The sequence below is a fragment of the Suricata suricatta genome, chromosome 9 (assembly GCF_006229205.1).
Source record: "Suricata suricatta isolate VVHF042 chromosome 9, meerkat_22Aug2017_6uvM2_HiC, whole genome shotgun sequence".
Classification (NCBI taxonomy): Eukaryota; Metazoa; Chordata; class Mammalia; order Carnivora; family Herpestidae; genus Suricata; species Suricata suricatta.
Window position 1 is genome coordinate 80,368,970 of NC_043708.1, and position 23,456 is coordinate 80,392,425.

Genomic DNA, 23,456 nt, shown 5'->3' on the forward strand with positions numbered 1-23,456 from the left:
CCATTAGGAAGGGGAGAAAGCCAAGTTCACTAACAGATAATTGTTGAGCATTTACGTGTGTGCTGGGGATGCAGGTTGACTTAGAATCTCTGTGGAAGGCTATGTGGTTGAGCTGGCACTTGGAACTGTTGGCACAATTCAAATGAGTGGAGAAAACCAGAATTTCTTAGGACAGATAGTGAAAAAAATAGGAGAAGAAAATGGTGTGTGCCTTGCCAGCCAGAGCAAGGGTTTTATGGTACCAAAAGGAGAAAGGTTGGGAACCTAGTGGAAAGAGCCTTTGAATGCCCCATGGAACCATTGGATTTGATCTGATTCAGGACCACCAGGAGTAAGACTGGGAGATGGTGGCAAGGTCATTGGCAGGACAGTCAGGAGGGAGCACAGAGGCCAGAAGGCCTGGACCGGGGTGGTCTGTAGGGGAAGGCCTTATCTACTTCTTGTCACTAGGCTGGCCTTTGAAAATAGAAAACAAGTATAACTAAAACTGGATTTGGGAAACGGTTCTTTGCTTTCTTCCATCAGGGAATGATTCACCGGGATTTGAAGCCTGTTAACATTTTTTTGGATTCCGATGACCATGTAAAAATAGGTGATTTTGGTTTGGCGACAGACCATCTAGCCTTCACGGTGAGTATTTTTCAGATTAGACTATGCCTGAAAAATGGTCCCGGAGGCCGTGATTATCCTGTCTTGCAACACTTTTATGGTTATGAGGTCCACTGACCTCTGCCGTGTAATCTTCCAGAAATTCTGCAAGTGCGAAGAAGCGAGCTACCAACGATCTTGTAGGCTTTGAAAGAGTGAATACATCTTATTAAGGATGTTCCACTTGAGAGACATAAAATTATTGGTTTATGGATGAGGCTTAGATCAAAGGCATATAATACTTTATGAAATAGTGCAGTAGTTTGGTCTACCATACCAGGCACTAGGCTAGATGATTTACTCTTGAGGGGCTTTTAGTTCATTTAAGGAAACACAGCGAAGAAAAACAAAACAACAACAAACACGAGAACCAGTCCTAGACAGCATGGAATTCAGGCGGTATTTATTTTATTCTTTACAACATTATAGAGTAGTTACTTAATTTTTTGTTCCTTTTTTTATTTATTCTTGAGAGACAGAGAGAGAGAGAGAACACGAGCAGGGGAGGGTCAGAGAGAGAGGGAGACACAGAATCTGAAGCAGGCTCCAGGCTCTGAGCTAGCCGTCAGCACAGAGCCCAATGCGGGGTTTGAACCCACGAACTGTGAGATCATGACCTGAGCCGAAGCTGGACGCTTAACTGACTGAGCCACCCAGGCACCCCTAGAGCAGTTACTTAATAAGCAAAGCTGAAATAATGTGTGGTAAGAGAAATAGTGATAGAAGACCAAAGGCATGAGAAAACTGACATATAGTTATGAGGACCCAGAAAGGCAGCATAAAGAAAAGAGTGTTTCATATGGGTCTTAATCGATGGGTGGGAGTCCAGCAGGCTGAGACTGAGGGCAGACCAGGGTAGGGGATTCCTCAGACCAGGGTAGTTATTTCTCAGGGTGGTCAGAGAAAGAAAACAGGATCAGTGGTGCTAGAGGAGCAAAACCAGAAGGTGAGGTTAGGAGAGGAGCAGGAGGAAACAGAAGGAGACAATGACGGTGTGGGCCTGAGCAGGATAGTGGAGGTTTTTTTTTTTTATTTTAAACTTTTTAATGTTTATTCACTTTTGAGAGAGAGAGAACGAGACACATGGAGGGGAGGGGCAGAGAGACAAGGAGACATAGAATCCGAAGCAGTCTCCAGACTTGGGGCTGTCAGCACAGAACCTGACAGGGGGCTCGAACTCATAGACTGCTACTTCATGACCTGAGCTGAAGTTGGATGCTCAACCAGCTAAATCACCCCGGTGCCCCAACAGAGCACGAAGACCAAGGAAGGCCTAGATGATGGCATCTTGATCCCAAATCGAACGAATTTAATTTGGTATCTGGTGGCTGTAGCATAGTGAGTAGATCAGGGCATAGGCTCCGGAGGTCCCCCGACCAGGGCTAGAATTCTTTCCTGTGGCGTGACCTTGAGCAGGTTAGTTAGTTAACCTCTCAATACTTCCTGTATAAGATGTGTCTAAAGCTAGTACCTACTTCAGAGAGTTGCTGGCGGGAGAAAATGAGACTACAGGTAAAGCGCCTGGCACAGTGCCTGACATTCCCCTCTTGGGGAAGGAGGTCTTAATGGCATTTATGTCAGAGATGCTCTTATGGATGGTGGTGCTTGTGATAGGAACCTGTGGAGTGAGACCAGGCGGCAGTGATTTAGGGTAACACGGGAGATGGTGCTGTCACAGGCACAGGTGAGGGAGGTGAGGCCTCCTAAGAGGTGCTAGCAGTGACAGTGACACATTTGGTGACCAGCTTCTAGGAAAGAAGAGTAAAAATTGACCCAGATAAGGAAACAACAGTGGGAAAGTTAAAGTGAGGTGGTTGTTGTTGGTAACATACTCTTTTAATTTTCCTAGTAAGTAGATCTTGTTTTGGCATTTGCAGTGTGAAAAGAATTGGTTTCTATAAGCTCTTGGAGCTTTCTACCGTGAACAAAGAGTTCTACAGCGAAATGCCCCTCTTGATCTCATTGGGTTTCCCCTGAGTTCTGTATTAACAGGCTAATGAAACAAAAAATATTTGAAGCCCCGAAAAAGCATTATTTTAGTTATTCTGTGTTCTGTGTGTAATTTTTCAGTTATTCTTTGTTTAGAAATGGAGAAGCCATTCCTGTGGAATAATTTAACATTTTAAGAGTGGTATTTGGCTGGCTTATATTTTTTAGGCTGACGGCAAGCAAGATGATGCAGCAGATCACTTGATTAAATCAGACCCTTCAGGTAAATCCCGAACACTGTATATGTAGTGTATTAATAAGCAGGCCACAGAGGTTTTTATCAGTATGTACTCTCTTTATTTAAGATACGAAACACTGTGCACATATAGTTTATATAACCTGAGTTCGGAGATACATTTATACCCATGAAACCATCATCTCTGTCAATGTCATAAACATAGTCATAGGCTCCCAGTTTACTCCTGCCCTATTTTTAAAAAATTTTTTTATGTTTATTTACTTTTAAGAGAGAGTACGAGCAGGGGAGGGAGAGGCACAAAGAGAGAGCCAAAGCAGGTTCCAGGCTCTGAGCTGTCCGTACAGAACCCGATGCGGGGCTTGAATCCACAAACTGCGAGATCATGACCTGAGCTAAGTCAGCTACTTAACTGACTGAGCTTCCCAGGTGCCCCCTCCTGCCCTATTATTTATCATCATTATTATAATAATGTTATAATAAAATTTTATTTTATGGTAATATTAGTATTGTAAATAATAATTATTTTTTCATATTGTGCTAAGAACACTCAACATAAGATCTCTCTTTGGAGAATTTTAAGTATACTATACAGTATAAAATTTCTTTTTTTCTTTAAAAAATTTTTTTGTTTTGTTTTTTTATTTATTTTTGAGAGACAGAAACAATGTGAGCAGTGGAGGGTCAGAGAGGGAGATACAGAATCTGAAGCAGGCTCCAGGCTCTGAGCTAGCAGTCAGCACAAAGCCCGATGCGGGGCCCGAACCCACGAACCATGAGATCATGATCTGAGCCCAAGCCGGACGCTTAACCGACTGAACCACCCAGGCGCCCCACAGTATAAAATTTCTTAATCTGAAACTTCTTTTTCACCTGTAAAGATTTTATTCTTAAGCAAATTACGGTTACTCCTTAAATTAACAAAACCATGAAAATGCTTTAATTTTATCCCCTTTTCACTATATTAATTGTTTTTTGGAACATTAGAGCTTTTGTTAGCATAATTGGCTGCCATCTGTACATAGTTACACTTTGACCTCACGTGGCAATGTGAGGTCACCTCATGACCTGGGCATTCTGGGGTGTTCTTTCTGGCACCTCCTCTCTGCAACAGCCAAGACTTTCCGTGTGGAACAGGATGTGTGGCCATACGTGATTTAGGCATAACGCCTTAGTGAAATGCATGCCGCTGCTTCCTCCGAATACAGTGAATAGTTAACAGATTGTGCCTCACTCTTAAGAAAGCTTTTTTTTTTTAATTAATAAAAATTTGCCTTAGACCAAAGTCCTATCATTAGAAAGCCTTCCTTCTGCCTTCTTCCACATAGGTCATTTGACTGGGATGGTTGGCACTGCTTTGTACGTGAGCCCAGAGGTCCAAGGAAGCACCAGACCTACGTACAACCAGGTAGAAGGGGAGAAAGAAAGGTCTCAAGAGTGAGATAATAGTAAGAACATCAAAAAGAGGGGTTTGTTTTTTTTTCATTTCTTTAATGTTATTTTTGAGAGAGAGACACAGAGAATGAGAAGGGGAGGGGCAGAGAAACGGGGAGACACAGAATCTAAAGCAGGTTCCGGGCTCCAACCTGTCAGTCCAGAGCCCAACATGAGGTCAAACCCACGGACCAGGAGATCATGACCTGAGCCCAAGTTGGACGCCCAACCAACTGAGCCACCCAGACGCCCCAGAACATCAAGAATGTTTTATAGCATTCATGTTTTTGAGAGAGACAGTGGGAGTGGGGGAGGGGCAGAGAGAGAGAGAGAGAGAAACAGAACCCTAAGCAGGCTCCAGGCTCTGAGCTTTCAGCACAGAGCCCAGCGTGGGCTCAAACCCACAAGCCATGAGATCATGACTTGATCCCAAGTCGTATGCTCAACTGACTGAGCCACCCAGGTGCCCCATTAGTAAGAACCTGAAGATCACAGCATTTGGAGTTGAGTTGTCAGCTGAAATAGTCAGGAACATTGATTCCCTTGCTTTGTATCCACATGACAGTTGAGTTGACTACTCCACATGCCGCACGTGGTGTCCATGGACAGTAACTGAACTTGGCACTGTTGCCGTCAAGGACCTTACAGCTCATCCATCCAAAGAGGATTTGCACTAATCTGGTCCTAGGCTAGGCCCCGGGAATACAGGGAACAGTAGGGTTGATTAATAACATAGGTGCCTTATTCCAGCCCTTGGGGAGCATATTCATTGGTGAATGAAATAGACAATAAACAAGTAAAAAATAAAGGAAAGAATCACAATGGACTCCTGTGACCAGAGCACAATAGGGGGCATCATCTTTAGATAAACTGACCACAGAAGACTTCCCCAAGGAAATGGCTTTTAGGATTAGGGACAAGCACCGGAAGCTGGGAGCTGAGAGAAGAAAAGGGTCAGCAGTAGAACTTAGCATGCATAAGGAGAGAACTGAGGGAGAGCTCGCTTGGCACATTTGAGCCAGTCAGAGAGCTTGTCCATGCGGGTGTAGCCTGGTGAGATATGGGGGAGAGAGGCATGAAGCGAAGCTGAAAAGGAAGGTCTGGGTCAGATGATGGAGGGCCAGCTTAGCCATGAGAGGAGTCTGCACAGGGAGCCACTGAAGGGTCTGGAGCAAGAGAGTTCACTGCAGCTGTTGCTGGAAACATTGCAGTGGTCAGGTGGTGTGCCTGCTACTGACCTGGAGCGGGAGCAGGAGAGATGAGAAGTGTGCTCCTGCAAGGCACACTGTGGAGGGGAGTGACAGGCTTCCTGATGGAGCGGATGTTGGGTCAGGAAAAGGAAGGGTGATTAGATGGTGGGTGCTCCGGTTTCTGCTGGAGCAGCCAGGAGAAGGCTGGCTGACTGAGATGGGCAAAGACAAAGGAGGAGACAGCAGGAAAATTCCATTGGGGGGGGGTGCGGCATGTTGAGTTGGAAATGCCTGATGAGAGATCCAGTTCGAGATGTCCAGTAGGTTGTTGAAGGCTCAGGACTTGAGTTCAGAAGAACGTCAGACTCAGACGTATACATGTGAGAGTCTCGGGCACACAGAGGGACTTAAAACCAAGGGATTGGATGGGGTCACTTAGGGCAAGTGTAGAGCTAAATCTCAAAAATACATTAGGCCATTCACATCAGAGCATATTTTCAGGCTTGCAGTGAAACCCAAGTCTGAGTTTCGGTTCTGACAGGGAACGCTGGGCAGTGACATAATTAGATCTCCAAATACCCAGCGGGGCGAGGGTGTGGGAGGTGAGCGCGCACATGCCACAGGCGCATGACAGCACCTTTAGTGCCACCTCTCTGAGTTCAGTTTGCAAGATGTAATGACATCCTTAAAGGGCTCTATCCACGCTTTGGCCCAACAGCTCCCCCCTTTTGAAACCTATCCAGAGGAAATGACATCCAAAAAGATGGGTGTAAAAGGGATTCATCACAGCATTATTTAGAACAGTGGAAAATAACAGTGTTTAAAAATAAATTGTGAAGCTCTGGGACTTCCATGTAGTTAATAGTATATGTCATTAAAATCATGTTTTAGAAGCCCATTCTAGAAAAATGATATAACTTTGAAAAATAGTCTCGTTATCTTAAGGGAACAAAAGTTACAAACTTTGTAGTTTGCTTTATAGGGGGGTATGTGTTTGTGAGCACACGTGTGTGCGCATGCATTTAAAAACTGGCAGGCCTGTCTTAGGCATTAGTAGTAAATCTCCTTGAGCAGTGTGATTAAGGGTGATTGCCGTTTTTCCTGGTGCTTTTCTGCATGTTCCACATTTTCTACAGTGAGCGCCTAGGAAATGTCGCAGCCCGTGTTTGTTTTTAAGACTTGGGAGATCACTGGTAATAATTAGAGTCTCCCCTACTAATTCTTGAGTCCAGATTCATGCAAGAGTTGCCCTTGAAAGTGGCTTCTGGGCCTGTATGCAATTTGCCACCTACAGCCTACACCCATCCCCCCCGCCAGTCTCGGGCACATTGCCCTCCGCTGTCCATCATCCTCTTGCCAGCTCCCTACCTGAGACCCTGTGCACTGACTTGCCCTTTTTCTTGTTTACTTTCGCTTCCATATTCTATTAGGATTAGTCGCATAATCTTTCCCTTGGTGCCATTTTTCTGTCCTCATTTGTGTGGCTTTGCAATCAGTAGTTGACCTCTGCCATCAACGGCAGATTCTGGTCTGCATGTCACTTTTGAGATGATGGGTAAGGAAGCAAAGCAAAGCAGATTCTTTGCCGGATGTCACTTGTCCTTGCTCTTCCGTGATCCCTCTCGGCGGTCTCTGTGTATATTGCTAAACCAGTTTCAATGAATTTTCAAGGAAAGTGTTGAGAAGTCACGACAAGTATTTTATCTGCATTTGATGCCTATAACGTTTTAGAAGAAAGCAAGTTTTTTCCAGTGTGGCTTGTTTTCCCTGTGGCAAACTTTATTTCAGCTAACAGCGCTCATCCCATAATTCCCTGGTAATTGACACGGTCATGTCAAGGCTGTCTAAATACAGTTCTTTTTACTCCTTAGAAAGTGGATCTCTTCAGCCTGGGAATTATCTTCTTTGAGATGTCCTATCACCCCATGGTCACGGCCTCAGAAAGGATCTTTGTTCTCAACCAACTCAGAGATGTATGTATCACATGTTTTAATGCCTCGACTTCCAGGATCCCAAATCTTAGCGTGGACATCAGAATTTAATGCAGGATATCTTTCTGGTATTTATGAGATGCAAGAGGCAGTTTCACGATAGTCTGTATTTCTAGTAAAAGGAAATCTACCTCTGTTTATACACTTTCAGTGATGAGCAACTCTATCCAGTTTTGTTTGTTTTTGGAAATCCTACTTGGAGAGATTGCTAGGTCAGAGCTACTTTTAAAAAGTTATTCTTGGAGATTTACTCTTGGTTTTAAAACAAAAGAATCCAAAAATTTTGCATGAAAATGTAGTTGCAATGGTAAGAATGGATTAGAAGGACAATGGAGATTTCGTTCTAGAAACTAAAGGTTCCAAGCAAAAGGACATGGTAGCAATGTGTAAGGAATACCCCTATGATGAGAAATTAAAAAGGGTCTAGGGAAGATAGCAGCCACCTGAATTTCCCCCCCCCAGTCCAATCTCCCTTTGTGTTTTGGGATTCATCCTTGCCTCGGCTGTTACCCAGACTCAAAGGGACTACTGTTAATAGTGTGTGAGGCCAAGGATGCCCATTACAGCTTTAGCAATTGGAGACAGTAAGGTTTGGGTGAATGAAGATGGCTTCTATTTGCATATTCATGAGCAAAGCAAAGAGCTGCCTTTTTTCCTGAGCTGAAATCCTCTACCACAACTGAGAATATTCCTCTAGATAATTTTGAAAACTGGAATTATTTTATTGGTAGTACAGCATGGACCACGATGTTCCCAAAGTACAGAGGTAAATAAAGTGATTACCCTGTCCTTGCCTTGACTTGGAATGCTCTTATAGGATCATGTCCTTGATGAATTGCCTTTCTTTAGTCTAAAATTCATGTTTGTTCCCTCGTTTCAAGAATATCTAAACTGGGGGGAAAAACAAACATATAAGCAAAAAAAAAAAAAAAAAGAATATCTAAACCCTCAAGTTGATGTTATGAATGGAATCTTATTTACCAGAAAGGTGGAAGCTTTTCAGCAGAAAACAGGCTTCAGTATTAATGCTTTTTCTTTCTTTCTTTGGCTTTTTTATTGCTTCTTTTCATTGGTGTGTTTAATAAAGCTACTTTGTCTTCCTCTGAAACCATTAGATTTTAAAATATTTTGTCCTAAGATGAAGTGCTTTCTATCACCCGCTGTCATTTGGGTAAAGTTTGTTTTAAAATAATATTTATGGGCTTGGGACAACAGGCCTTGGGCTTCAAGAAAGCATCGCTTCAGTCTTTCGTTGTTTCATTTTTGTACTTGATTTTCTTACTTCCGGTGAATAAATGCTTTCTCACTGTGGCAGTTCGCCAAGCACTTGCTGATGTGAATATAATACTCTTTTAGCCCACGTCGCCTAAGTTTCCAGAAGATTTCGATGATGGAGAGCATACAAAGCAGGTAATTCTCCGACACTTTCATTACTCTGTCTCCAGTCTTGGATTTTAATTACTGTTTTTCTTCTTTTTCAATTAGTGCTCTTCTGCCACTCATTCTCTCGTGCCCTGGGAACAGTGTGGGGGGGTAAATATCAAAAGATGAAATGCTTAAAACTATGATTTTATTCAGTTTTGTAGTTAAAGTAGCTCAGCTTGTAAAGGGGAAGACTAGATGGTCTGATGTCAATAGTATTTTAAAGTAAAATAATTTCTCCTCCGTACTATAAATATCTGAGTATGTGTATAGGTAACTCATGTCTTGGGTTATTTGGCATCCGGCTAATCTGAATGAGTAGTTATTAGTGAACTTGTGTATTGTGCCTCTGGTGTGCATTTCTTCGTAGTGTTTGGTGGTTTACCTTGGTGAAGCCTTCTGTGTTTGATACTCCTGGCATATGGACATTTATCCTGAAACTGACTTTTCTTTATTATCAAGGGAAATCCCCTTATTTAAGTTATTAATGTGGAGAACAGAAACATCGCTAAAACATAGCATTAGTTTGCTATTTCTTGCTTTTGGTTATGTGTCCGATTAGATACATCACTTATCTAGATTTTGATTTTCCTCGCCTGTCAAATAAAAGGATTAAGTGCCCTTTATTTATATTAACTCTAACATTCTGTAAGTTGATAGTACTTAACAAGACATTTATTTATGGCTTGAGGAACCCGTTCTGCCTTGTCTGTTCCATTAGTGAAGGACCATCAGGAAATACACTGCATTGTGTTTCTGCTGCTTTTGTTAGCGATTATCATTGATTTGAACGGAGTCGTTTCCTGTGTTTCTGGATGTCATAAATAAATGTTCATTTCATAGCCTTTCCCTGTAACAAGGTCAATCTTACTCAGTATTTCTACATGTTGGCAGCTGTAGGGTCTGTTTTATTAAACTCCAAACATAAGAGCAACTGTACAAACCATTTCTCTCAACAGTGATAGCTCGCCTCCCAGAGGCACGGACTCGGTTCCCTAGAGCACTGTGTTCGGGCTGTATAGACGTGGTCCCCGAGCCGCAGCTCCTACCGCCCCCCACGTCATAGCTGTTGGTTTTTATCTGAAAGGACGGTGTAGAAAATGCATATATACTGAATAGAGCACAATTGTTGCTACACAACAGAAGTTGAGCATTGTAACAGGGCTTGTATTGCTGAATAGGGAATTGTTTTTATCAGTTTAAAAGAAATTTTTTTAACGTTTATTTTTGAGAGCGCGTGTGCATGCATGCACACTTGCGCACGAGTCGGGGAGGGGCAGAGAGAGAGGAAGATAAATCTGAAGCAGGCTCCAGGCTCTGAGCTGCCAGTGCAGAGCCCGATGTGGGGCTCAAACTCACAAACCGCAAGATCATGACCTGAGCCAAAGTTGGATGCTTATCTGACTGAGCCATCCAGGTGCCCCTTTACCAGTTTAATTTAACGTTTCATAAAAATGGTGTCCTGTTCGTTCTTTTCTTTTTCTTTCTGGTTCATTCCTTTCTTTACATGTGTTTTTCTTTCAGCCTAAGACAGAGGCAGGAGTTGGGAGGGCCACAGAGAGAATATATTAAGAATCTGTAATTTAACAATGCTTAGTAAGATTCAACTAAAAATTGACATTTTTCTGAACTCAAACATTCCTCTCCACTTGATCTTAGCCAAAAGGCCGAGAAGCGATCAAATATTCCTTTCTTTATAAGTCCTTAGTGTAAATAAGAGAATTAAGGACTCATGAAGGAATCTTTCAAGGTTCAGGGTGTTCTCAAATAGTTCCCTGCTTAATGAGGTAGTGGCTGTGAGGTCATAATAAATGAGTAACATAAATCAAGAGAATTCCAGGGAATGGCATTAATCCAGATAACATAAATGGAGAAGAAAAAATGAGAACAAGATGTAAGAATCCCAACAGCTACTATGCATTATAACTTTTACTAAAATTAGGCATCTAGGGATAATTGGTGTATGTTCCTACACTTATTGTGATAGAGTATTTTGTGTGTTTATAAGGCCTAAGTTCTACTTCTGTGTTGTTGCTGAGTTGAGGATCTCCTGGTTGTTTATAACAATAAGCTATACAAAGGGCCTTTGTCTTTGAAGAAACAGTCCTATTACCCTGTCTCCCAACTCTGTGGCCATAATGCGGTGCAGGGGGAGAAATGACAGATGGAGAGATTTCATAACTACCATGTGCAATACACCACCTAAGTGCAAGAAGTGTGGCGTCTTTTCTTGGCCCTGAACCAACCGCCAGCTTGTCACAATTCCAGAGCATCATCTGTTGCATCCGGTCACCAGTGTGCCTGGGTTTCATTACAGAAATCTGTCATCTCCTGGCTGTTGAACCATGATCCTGCCAAGCGGCCCACAGCCACAGAACTGCTCAAGAGTGAGCTGCTGCCCCCACCCCAGATGGAGGAGTCGGAGCTGCACGAAGTTCTGCACCACACCCTGGCCAACGTGGACGGCAAGGCCTACCGCACCATGATGGCCCAGATCTTCTCTCAGCGCGTCTCCCCCGCCATCGATTACACCTACGACAGCAACATGCTGAAGGTGGGCTTGAGCTCAGCTTGGTTCACAGAAGGGGCAAGTCAGTTCTTTAGTTTTCATGGATTCCTTTAATACCTCCAGCGTATGTTCTTAATCTGAGGTCCATATATGCAACATATGTGCATATGCATTATTCTGGGAAGAGCCATACTTTTTTTTTTTTTAATGTTTTATTTTTGAGAGAGAAACAAAGACAGAGTGGGAGTGGGAGAGGGGCAGAGAGAGAGGGAAACACAGAATCTGAAGCAGGCTCCAGGCTCTGAGCTGTCAGCACAGAACCTGACGCAGGTCTCGAACTCACGAACCGTGAGATCATGACCTTAGCCAGGGTCGGACATTCAACCAACTGAGCCACCCAGGCGCCTCTGGGGAGAGCCACACTTGTTATTGCTTAACTCTAAGGAATTCCCGACCCACGCCCCTCTCCATCCACCTAAGAGATTAAGCAGTGGTGCTTTTAGAGACTGAGCCCTGGCCCACCTGCCCAGAGCCGAAAGCATCTGACCAGTTCAAATCCATACCACAGGGTCCGTCGCTCCCAAAGCTGGCTGCACCTGGAGGTGTACCTGAGGGGCCCTAGGGCAGTTCTGACACTTGGGCCCTACATCGGACCCAGGGGCTTGGGATCTCCAGGTGCTGGGCCCTCCAAGTGTCTCCTCTCTAAACCTCCCGGGGAGTTTCTGAAACATTGCCAGCGTTGGCAGCCTTGAACTTTTTCATTTTTCCCTCCCGTCCCCTCCCATTCCATTTTAAACAAAAACAGTCTAGAACAGTATAGCTAAGTGTTAAAATATGAATAGGTTGCATGGATGAATAACAGATATTTGTTAAATCTTCTGTATGTTTCTGCATGTTTGAGAGAGGCAGAGTAGTCAGGGCAGTAGTGGTGAGGTTCGTGGAAGAGGCGTGTACTCCCCACGGGCCAATCCAGTTTTTGCTGGCTGGCCGTTTGAGAAAACTGTTTACAGGATTATAGGTGACTTGCTTATTTTTGTCATTTTGCTTGTTGGTTGTTTCTAAAGTTTCTCTAGTGAAATGGTATTACTTGTATAATAAGAAACAAACAAAAAGAAAGGTCTTTATAAAATAAAGAAATGCCATGTTGCTTTCAAGGAGCCCACTGTGGATCACCTCGGTATGGGGGAGGGGGCCTGATGCCCTCACATTGTTTGGCTGCTCTGTGAGAACTGCATCCCCGAGAATCCTTGGAGAATGTGTTGTTTGATTAGCTCTGTCTGAAAGGTGTAGTTCAACATGGTTAAGAGTCTGGACTTTGAGCTTTCAGTGGCCGTCTTCAAGATGGGCCATTCTCTTCTGTCCCTGAGCATGCTCACAAAGGGACTCACTTGTCGACATCTCTCTTCAATGTTTATGTGTAGCAAAACATTGCTTATTCTTAGAATCACAAGAGAACCTTTTGATTTGGCTTTTGATGATGTGTTAATTGGTCCTACTTTAGGGCAGCTTCTCCATCCGTACAGCCAAGGTACAGCAACATGTGTGTGACACCATCGTCCACATCTTTAAAAGACACGGTACGTCAGTTTTTAAAAAAACCCTTGGCCTTCTCAGAAGGTTTTCTGTTTCATCATTAGAAAGTACTGTTAATTTTTTTTAAAGTACTGTTAATAGATATGGGTGCAGCCATATTTTACCTTTAAATTTAGTCACAGGCACTCGACATTATGTGAAATTTAAGCTTATTTTTAACACCCGGCTTACTCAGAGGGGAACATTTGAATAATTTAAATATTACAGCCTTGGTACTAAAATACAGCTGGTCGGTTGAGTCAGAAATAAGATTACATTAGAGAGAGAGAGAGAGAGAGAGAGAATAAGAAAAGAAAAGAAAAGAAGACTATTAACAAACTTAATAGATGAGCTGTCCACGAGGGAAATTAGAGAACCATGTTTGTTTTCAGTTGCCTCCTGGGAAGAATGAGAACATATGCTTAGCTATGTTTTCTGACTTGGTGTAGGAGCTGTCCAGTTGTGCACCCCACTCCTGCTTCCCCAAAATAGGCAAATATATGAGCACAACGAAGCTGCCTTATTCATGGACCACAGCGGGATGCTGGTGATGCTTCCTTTCGACCTGCGGGTGAGGCTGGGAGCGCCCTGGGACCCGGAGGTCGTGTCTGGTCTGTGGCATCTGTGTTACAGGTTGACCCTTGCCCGTCATGTTTTCCCCTAGGCTTATGTTCTAAATATCACCTGTAAGAAACCCATTCTTCAGGGAGTTATTGGGGTGAGAGCATTACTGGAATTTAGTGCATGTTTGACCTTGCGTACATCTACCTCGCTTGTAGAGCGAGCGCGGATGACCCTAGGATGTCAGATCTGCACCTTAGCGTCGAGCTCTGCTGAGTGACCGTAGCAGGTTGACCTGGCCAAGTCAGACAAATAAATGCAGTTCTTTTTTCTTTACCTCCTAAGTAGATCGTCACTAAATTCCTAAGGTGTTAATGTCGAGACCAATTAAATTGTAATTGCCAGTGCGCCTGCTAATTAGGTGTGCTGAATTTTGCTCATGCTCGCTTGCTGCTGATCCCCGGGATTCCCTCTGACAGCAGCGCTTACTGGTGGTGGTGCTGGCCGCTGACAAGCCGTCTGCAGCACTGAACATGCCTGAGGCAGACAAGGGTGTAATTCCCCTCGTGCACAGAAAGCACTGACAAGTAGGGAGATGAACAAAGGCTGCCACCAGTCACTTCTCGGAAGAGAAAATCCATGGGGCTGCTGAACTTCTGAAAAGATGGTCAGCCTCCTGCATAATAAGGAAATGCAAAGAAAAGTTAGCTCAATATCACTCAACAGACAATAAAAATATTTAAATTGCTATACTTAGAACTGGCGAGAGGCGCCTGCGTGGCTCAGTTGAGTGTCTGACTTCTGCTCAGGTCATGATCTCACTACTCGTGGGTTTGATCCCTGCATCGAGCTCTGTGCTGACAGCTCAGAGCCTGGAGTCTGCTTCAGATTCTGTGTCTCCCTCTCTCTGCCCCTCACATGCTTATACTCGGTTTCTCAATAATAAATACATGTTAAAAAAAATAATAATAAACTGGCTAGTTACTCTGTAGATATTAGGAGATTAAGGTACAGGTTTTTTTTTAAGTTTATTTTATTGGGATGCCTGGATGGCTCAGTTGGCTAAGCATCCGATTTCAGCTCAGGTCATGATCTCACAGTTTGTGAGTTCAAGCACCATGTCAGGCTGTGTGCTGACAGCTTGGAGCCTGGATCCTGCTTTGGATTCTGTGTCTCCATCTCTCTCTGCACCTGCCCACCCCACTTGTGCTCTGTCTCTGTCTCTCAAAAAATAAACATAAAAAAATTTTTTTGGATGATAAAGTTTATTTTATATATTTTGAGAGACAGAGGAAGAGAACTAGGGAGGGGCAGAGAGAGGAGAGAATCCCAAGCAGGCTCTGCGCTATTAGTGCAACCTCCGTGTGGGGCTTGAAGTTAGGAACAGTGAGATCATGACCTGAGGCTAAATCAGAGTTGGATGCTTAATTGATTGAGTCACCCAGGTGCTCCCACCCTGCAGATTTTTAAACTTGAGCTCCCTTTCTGTAAGCTAATAACTCTGTCCTCCCAAATAAAAAGTACCTTTGAGAATTTGATCCATAATTAATGGTACTGGGTGAGATCTCTTGGGGCAATTAGACAATGATTTTATAAGTTGTTATTATTAGTGGGTGGTTAAGAACTTCTAGAAGATCATAGAAAAATCAGGGAGTTCATCTTAAGAGATTAGACCCATTTTGACTGCATTATCATAAATGGCCCTTTAAAAAATATTAAGTCAGAGAGCCTGAGTGGCTCAGTCAGTTGAGAGTCCAACTCTTGATTTTGGCTCAAGTCATGGTCCCAGGGTCATGGGATCCAATTGCACATCAGGCTCCTCACCAAGCATAGAACTTGGTTAAGATTCTCTCTCTCTCTCTGTCTTCTGCTCTCCCTCTCTTGTGCTTTCTCTCACTCTCTCTCTCTCAAATAAATTAATTAAAAAAAATTTTTTTAATGTTATTTATTTTTGAGAGACAGAGAGATAGTGCGAGCAGGGGAGGGCCAGAGAGAGGGAGATACAGAATCCGAAGCAGGCTCCAGGCTCTGAGCTAGCTGTCAGCACAGAGCCCGATGCGGGGGTTCAAATCTACTAACTGCGAGATCATGACCTGAGCTGAATTCAGACGTTCAACTAACTGAGCCACCAGGTGCCCCAAGAGCAAACATTTCTAATTTAAACTTTATAAATAAGCAATGTCTTGCAATATGAGTAGTACCTGATGCCAAATGTCACATCACAGCTGAGACAATAGTTCTTGATCCTGTCTTTGATATACAAGTGCTTTGGATCACAAGCATATTTCCAGAACTAATTATGGTCACAAACCAAGGTTTTACTGTAACCTGTGCTGATCTTACTGATTATAACTTGGCATAATAAAATTGGACAGTGGATTTAATTAAAAGTGAGTTCTTCTCGGGACACTTGGGTGGCTCAGTCAGTTGAGCTTCTGATTCTTGGTTTCAGCTCAGGTCATGATCTCAAAGTTCATGGGATCAAGCCCGACATTGGGCTCTGTGCTGAGACTGCTGGAGCCTGCTTGGGATTCTCTCCCTCTCTCTGCCCAGCCTCTCAAATAAATAAACTTAAAAAAAAAAAGAGTGAGTTTTTCTCAAGTTTAAAAACCTAAGAAATGCCACAGTGAATAAGGTTGGTAGCACGCCCTCCAGTAGGGTCTACTGCTGACTGACCGACTCAGGAACATTCCAAGCAATGTGAATGGTGAGCAATGCCCAACTCTGAATATACTAAAAGCCACTGAATCGTACACTTTATTTTTTTTTTTAATTTGCACCCAAGTTAGTTAGCATATTGCAACAGTGATTTCAGGAGTAGATTCCTTAACGGCCCTTACCCATTTAGCCCATCCCACCTCCTCACAACCCTTCCAGCAACCCTTAGTCTGTTCTCTGTACTTAAGAGTCTCTTCTGTTTTGTCCCCCTCGTTTTTCTTATTTTTGCTTCCCTTCCCTTATGTTCATCTGTTTTGTATCTTAAATTCCTCATATGAGTGAAGTCGTGTGATATTTGTCTTTCTCTAACTGAATCATACACGTAAAATTTTTTTTAAATGTTTTATTTATTTTTGAGAGAGAGAAAGACAGCATGAGAAAGGGAGGGTCAGAGAGAGAGAGGGAGACACAGAATCGGAAGACAGGCTCCAGGCTCTGAGCTGTCAGCACAGGGCCGATGCAAGGTCCGAACCCACGAACCTTGAGATCATGACCTGAGCCGAAGCCGGACACTCAACCGACTGAGCCACCCAGGCGCCCCTAAATCGTACACTTCAAAAGGGTGAACTTTATAGTATGAGTTATATCTCAACAAAGCTGTTCTTAAAAAACCAAAAGGAGTGGTTTTTGGCACATTTTGACATCGACCTTTGAAACTTTGCTTTTCAGGTTCCTTTTGCAAGATACGTTGCGAGAAACAATATATTGAATTTGAAACGGTACGAAACAATGGGGGTTTCGGTTTCGTTTGGTGGATGTGGGAAAGAAACCAAAGCAGAATGTTTTATCATCTGTGCTCCTGATAGAACAAAGAATGTGGGATGTGAATTTTAGGTTCAAAGTCATGAGTTTGGAGTATGATGAAAATACCCAGCCACGGTACCCCCTTTTCATAAAAGGGTGACACAGACTGTCAGGCTTCCCTTGAACAAACATAGCAGTTGGGTAGGTACCCCGAGGCTCCCCCAGTCTATTCCATGCCTTCGAACGTCCCCAAGCAACATAACTAATTATTTTCACAAACAGTTGCTTGACTAAAACATCTGGCGGCTCTGGATCACAGATGGCCCCGTGTAAACTTTAATTGGAGGGACAAACAGCCAGTGGTCTCTGTGTGAAAACTGCCTACGAAGGTAACTGAACAAAAGGTGCTTGTGGAGAAGTGGAACAAACCCAGCAGGAATGCGGGGCGCCGAGGGCCTCCAGGCACTTGGCAGTGGAAAAGGGTTTTCTGTACATTCAGATACCACGGGGGTCAAACAGCGAGATCTTTGTAAATGGGAGCGGTATTGTGGCCAGGGAGGCACCCTGCTTTGAAGCGCCTTTCTTCAAAGGAAGTCAGAGCCCTTTACACTCAGCTGCAAGTGAACAATTCATTAACGGAGTCCTAAGGTGCGTCACTGTGTAGAAAGCAGGCACAAAAGGTGAGATTATTTCTTGCGTGCAACCTCATCTCTTATTTCAAACATTACAAAACAAATCAAGCCCCATGGTTTAATAGTGGCAACCCTAGGAAGTGGCCCCTAAATCTCTTTATGAGGCCTCTTGATCCTACTGCTGGTTTGTTTTCTCGTATTTCTTTTCCCTTGTTCCACAACCTCTTATGCATATTTGATTCCAGAAAGCAGGGACCTTGTAAATCTGAGTTTCTCTCTCCACAGATACTGCATAGAACGTGTGTTCAGACCTCGCAAGTTAGACCGATTTCATCCCAAAGAGCTTCTGGAATGTGCATTTGATATCGTCACGTCTACCACCAACAGCTCGCTGCCCACTGTGGAAATCATCTACACGATATGTGAAATCATCCAGGAGTTCCCAGCGCTTCAGGTGACTTTCCAGAGGCTTACATGCCAGTGCCGTCCTGCTAGATTCCTCAGCCCTGGTGGGGGGCGGTTTGTGCCAGGAGGGGGACATATTTTAATAAAATAACTAAGAGTTTGATGAAGTTACTTGTGGGTTTCTCTCAGGCTCTTCCCTCTGCCTTGACAGGAATGGTTTTGTTTTTCTCTCTTGAGGGAAGGGCATTGTTTCTCTGCCCATTCTTCAAAAATGCAAGGAATCAGCTACAATTCCTAGGATGCTTTTAGTACGTTCACCCTGTTCAGAACCCTCTGTGACCCCTCCTACACCCCACCCTGTCAGCTCCCCAACTTCATTTTTCATCGATCTTGCATCTTACCTCGCCAGTAGAGACAGCTCCTGGCATAACTGCCCTCCTCGGGCCTTGTCTCCGCGTCCCACACACAGGCCGCTCCCCCCACCACCGTGCCGGTCACATTGGTCCTTGTCTAGAAAGACCTCTTTTCCCAGCTGCCATCTGCACTCCTGTGCAAACAGGCCTGACTGTTCTTTCCTTCTCAACCCAAACAGCCCCTGAGGTGAGACACCACCTGCTGGTTGAGGGCAGAGCTGTTGTGTCCACTTTTCTGTGTGGCCCGCCGTGCGAGGCTCACTGCTCTGTGAACGCTTGCTAATCACCTCAGGTGGACAGAAGGCATGACAGCTGTCCCACCAGCCTGTCCTTAAATGTCAGTTACTATTGAACCAGACCCTCTCCCTCTATGAAATCTGTGTGAACTCACTCAAGCTTTTCACCATAGCTGAAAACCAAAGTAGTTTGGATCTGTATATTAAAGTGTTTGATTACGGGGCGCCTGGGTGGCTCAGTTGATCAAGTGTCCGACTTCAGCTTCAGTCCGACTTTGATCTCATGGTCTGTGAGTTCCAGCCCCATGTTGGGCCCTATGCCGACAGCTCAGAGCTTGGAGTCTGCTTCAGGTTCCCTGTCTTCCTTTCTCCCTGCCCCTACTCTGCTTGTGCTTTATCTCTCTCTCAAAAATAAATAAACATATAAAAAAAGGTTTGATTATATTATACTCTGATTATGACAATGTAAAAGCAATGTTAATGAAAAATTAAACTAGAAGGCAAATCCTCCCACAGTGCCCTGCAGATTGGTGGTAAGATTCTGGATTTGGTCATGTACCTATACTACTTGTATAAGGAAACTAATATTTTTTTCTCTTGTATCCTAGGAAAGAAATTACAGTATTTACTTGAACCATACCATGTTATTGAAAGCAATCCTCTTACACTGTGGGATCCCAGAAGATAAACTGAGTCAAGTCTATGTTATTCTGTATGATGCTGTGGTAAGCATTTAATTACTTCAACTTTAGATGGAAGGATAATGCTAGTTGGTAAGTATTTTCTTAGTGAGGTAACCGTAAAACTGACGTGGGAGTTTTATCTCCTTCCCTCATTGCTCTAAGGTTAAAAAAAAAAAAAACAACCCCAAAAAAACCCCCCAATTGGAGTGAGTATCTATATTGAGAATAATGAATTTATGAATGTATTGAGAATTATGCCCAGCCCTTAGTTCTTCCAAACCAGCTGTACTTATCAGTAAGCTTATTTATAGCCCTGGACCAGGTGAATTGGGACAGAGTGGTCTTCGCCTCGGTTGGGCCTCATTTAGCACCTCCTTCCTGTGGGGCTGGGGCAGCACCATGTCCATTCACTCTTTCTTATTTAGCTGTGCTGTAGTATTCATTACTCTCTAGTATGTTTTTAAGTTTATTTATTTTGAGAGAGAGCATGAGCAGGGAGGGGCAGAGAGAGGGGGGGAGAGAGAGAATCCCAAGCCAACGTGGGGCTCGAACTCACAAACCATGAGATCGTCACCTGAGCTGCCATCAAGAGTCAGATGCCCAACCGACTGAGCCACTCAGGCGCACCCGCCCCACCCTCCACCCCAAGCCTAACTAGCTTTTCTCTTATCCGATGGGTATGCGTCAAGGACCCTAACTTACTGTCCGTTTCCCAGTGGTGCTTTACCCCCAAGTGTTGCTGCTGGGCAGTAGCAAACATACCCTATCAGTCAGACACGGGCAGGAACCCCCGTGACTGTGCAGGGGGCCCTGCGTCATCCTGTTCCTATCCCACAGCCACAGCCTCACTGCCAGCGAGGGACACGATGCCCACAGCCTGGCCCCACATGGCTTTTGCTGGGGAACACGGATCAGTTACTCCCATGCCATCTGGACGCTCCCCAGTTCGTCCTGCCCAGTGCAGGGTTGCCTCACTATTCCCCAAGTGCAGCTTCCCCCTTTTAATTCATTAATGTGAATCGGAAAACAAGTTTTTTCTAATCACAGAAGTAATCCATCCTTCAAGATTAGAAAGCAGTTTGTCCAGAGTAGAGGATATCCTAGATAGAGTTAGCCTGGAAATTACATCTTGTTCAGGGCCAAATTGGGTGACCTTCGCTGTAACCTTTTCTCTCCACCTTAGACAGAAAAGCTGACGAGGATGGAAGTGGAAGCCAGGTTTTGTAATTTGTCTTTGTCATCTAACAGTGTAAGTACCTTGTCACAGCGCTGCTCCGTCTGTCTCTGTAACTTTGTGATACCAGAGCGTGTCCCCGGATTCTCGGGGCAGCAAGGCAGCGGCGCTCCCTGTCGCCTCACAGACCAGTTTCCCTCGAGTGTCAGTAGACACCATGGCAGCTTCTGGGGTCAGGGGAAGGGAGCCCAGCGCTGTGATCCAAGCTTGCTGCTGCCTAATGTGCTGTCATCAGCCCCTTCTTTCTTGATCCCCATAGGCTTTGCTTGCTCGTCGCGCGCAGATCCATCTGGGTTCCCCTCCCGCCTCACCCCACCCCCGCCAATCTCCTAACACCTCAGAGTTGAGTTAGAGCTCCTGCCTTCCTGGCACATTTCCTACTCCCGAAATCTTACACCCGATCCCAATGGCATAATACCTCATGGGGCAAGGAGGTTTGTCACCTTCTCTCCGCCGGCCTCAGATTGGTCTCTGACCTTTGACGCAGTAACACCTCCTAGCCCCTTCATGGAGTCACTGAGTAGCCGAGGACCACAGGGATTTCTGACATTTTCCTGAGTATTTATACAAGAAGAGCTACTTCTTTCAACTTTCCCCAGAACCCCTCTAGCTCTGGTCAGGCACTCAGTTACGCGAATTTGTGATGATCAGCAAATTCACGTATGAGATAGATTAAAATATAATCGTACACAGGCCGGGCAGAAGTGTTGGTTCTTTGGGAACCCTGGGGTGTGGCAGGCGGGCAGGCAGGCATAGCGCTGGGGATATAAAGAAGTCAGGTCCAGACTGCTTTCAATCCAATTCATACCGGCCACTGGGGATCCGTGCAGTGTGTAAGTACCCGTGGCTAACACAACTTGCACACACAGGGTGCACTCAGACCACAGCTCAAAGCAGTCAGCATACAGTTTGTGCTGTAGGAAGAGGAAACCAGATTACATCGCACTAGGAGTTCTAGAAATGAAGCCAGGTTAAATTTTAGATGTTAAATATTGGAGGAGATCTTTACGAAACACAAAGTGACCAGTGCTATAATATTTTAACATGAAGCACAGTATGTGCGTACGTAATACTGTAGGCACATACACAGCACATACCGAGGAGCTGAGATGATCCCGTATATAAATAGCACAAAGAATGTACTCAAGAAGCTGCCCAATCCAGCGATTCCTTACCGGAAGGTTCAGGCCCATAGGTTCTTAGAACTGAGGTCACATTTCAAAAATATTTCACACCTGGACATGATAGCTGCATCAGTTGCTGAAATGTCAGCCTCTTTTTGTTAAATCTCTGGTGACTTGATGATAAGCATTAATTTGAAGTTACACATTTGATGAGCTTAAAAGTGGAGGAATTAGCACTTAATGAAGACATTTTATGCTCTGATTATTTTAAAATGGAACTCTAAGGATATTAGAAAAGAAGGTAGAAATATTGCAAGCCAATGCCTGGCCCAGTCTTCTGATTTTACCGATGAAGTACGGTGCAGAGAGATTTTGTGACTTGTTCAGTCACATGGAGTTTGTTGATGATGGGGTGAAGGAGCCAGATCTGGGGATATGGACTCTGCTGCTTTTGTAGCTTATCCATGCGGTAATTCAATGTTAAAATTTGAGAAGAAATACTCTTTTAAGAAGAAAAAAATAATCGAGTAAAGAAGTTGAGATTATAATGCTTTTTGGGTTTTTAAAACAAGTAATTTATGATTATATATTCTTTATTAATTGTTTAAAATTTATATCTAAGCATACAGTGCAACAGTGATTTCAGGAGTAGCTTCCTTAAGCCCCTCACCCATTTAGCCCACCCCGCCCCCCACAGCCCCTCCAGCAACCCTCTGTTCTCTGTATTTAAGAGTCTCTTCTGTTTTGTCCCCCTCCCTGTTTTTATATTGTTTCCTTTCCCTTATGTTCATCTGTTTTGTATCTTAAAGTCCTCGTATGAGTAAACTAATATGATACTTGTCTTTTTCTGACTAATTTCGCTTAGCATAATACCCTCTAGTTCGATCCATGTAGTTGCAAATGGCGAGATTTCACTCTTTTTGGTTGCTGAGTAATACTCCATTGTATATATATGTACCACATCTTCTTTACCCATTCATCTGCCGACCAGCATTAGGGCTCTTTTCATACTTCGGCTTTTGTCACTAACACTGCTAGAAACATTGGGGTTCATGTGCCCTTTCGAAACAGCACACCTGTATCCCTTGGATAAATACCTAGTAGTGTAATTGCTGGGTCCTAGGGTAGTTCTAGTTTTAATTTCTTGAGGAAGCTCCATACTGTTTTCCAGAGTGTCTGCACCATATGATTATTATATTAAGCTGGATTAAGCCTCACTCAGCTCTTAGTTTCCATGTGCCAATTTAGTTTTGAACCAGGTTATACTTCTGTAGTGTTAAAACAGCTAGAATTTTGTTTAACTCCCAGAAGCTAAAGTGGACATTTTCTTCCTGGTTTATGACCATCGTTACTTCCTCCACCTGCTGTGTGCCAGGGACTGGGCCAGGCCCACGAAATTTCTCTAGCCACTGCCCTCCTGTGGAAGATCATGGGTGCAGCGGGCTGGGAGCCCTGGTGGAGGTGTGAGTCAGAGGGAGGGAAGGATCTGGGCTGCCTTCAGGAGATAACACCTGAGCTGCGCCCCAAGGCTCTAAACAGGAATTACTCCGGCAAAGAGAGGAGAGGGAATTTCTAACTATTTCAGAGTAGAATGAGAATGAGTCAGACTTTACCTTCCTGCCCTCCATTTCTTTTTTCTTTTTTTTAATGTTTCATTTATTTTGGAGACAGAGCATGGGGTGGGGGAGGGGCAGAGAGACAGGGAGACACAGAATCCGAAGCAGGCTCCAGGCAGCACAGAGCCCGACGCTGGGC

The 23,456-nt window shown here is 44.1% G+C and overlaps 1 protein-coding gene across 4 annotated transcripts in view; it reads left to right on the forward strand.

The window, feature by feature from the left end:
- EIF2AK4 (eukaryotic translation initiation factor 2 alpha kinase 4) overlaps positions 1–23,456 on the forward strand; it is a 97,382-nt gene that overhangs the window by 51,113 nt on the left and 22,813 nt on the right. For 3 of the 4 annotated variants that reach the window (XM_029950209.1, XM_029950212.1, XM_029950213.1), the window contains 12 exons: positions 526–630; positions 2,806–2,860; positions 4,162–4,241; positions 7,329–7,430; positions 8,805–8,858; positions 11,188–11,424; positions 12,881–12,956; positions 13,401–13,522; positions 16,900–16,949; positions 17,892–18,060; positions 19,269–19,385; positions 20,527–20,592. In XM_029950209.1, the coding sequence (XP_029806069.1) occupies positions 526–630; positions 2,806–2,860; positions 4,162–4,241; positions 7,329–7,430; positions 8,805–8,858; positions 11,188–11,424; positions 12,881–12,956; positions 13,401–13,522; positions 16,900–16,949; positions 17,892–18,060; positions 19,269–19,385; positions 20,527–20,592 (1,233 nt within the window). The remainder of the gene's footprint in view (positions 1–525; positions 631–2,805; positions 2,861–4,161; positions 4,242–7,328; positions 7,431–8,804; positions 8,859–11,187; positions 11,425–12,880; positions 12,957–13,400; positions 13,523–16,899; positions 16,950–17,891; positions 18,061–19,268; positions 19,386–20,526; positions 20,593–23,456) is intronic. The other variant, XM_029950210.1, reaches the window with a different exon arrangement.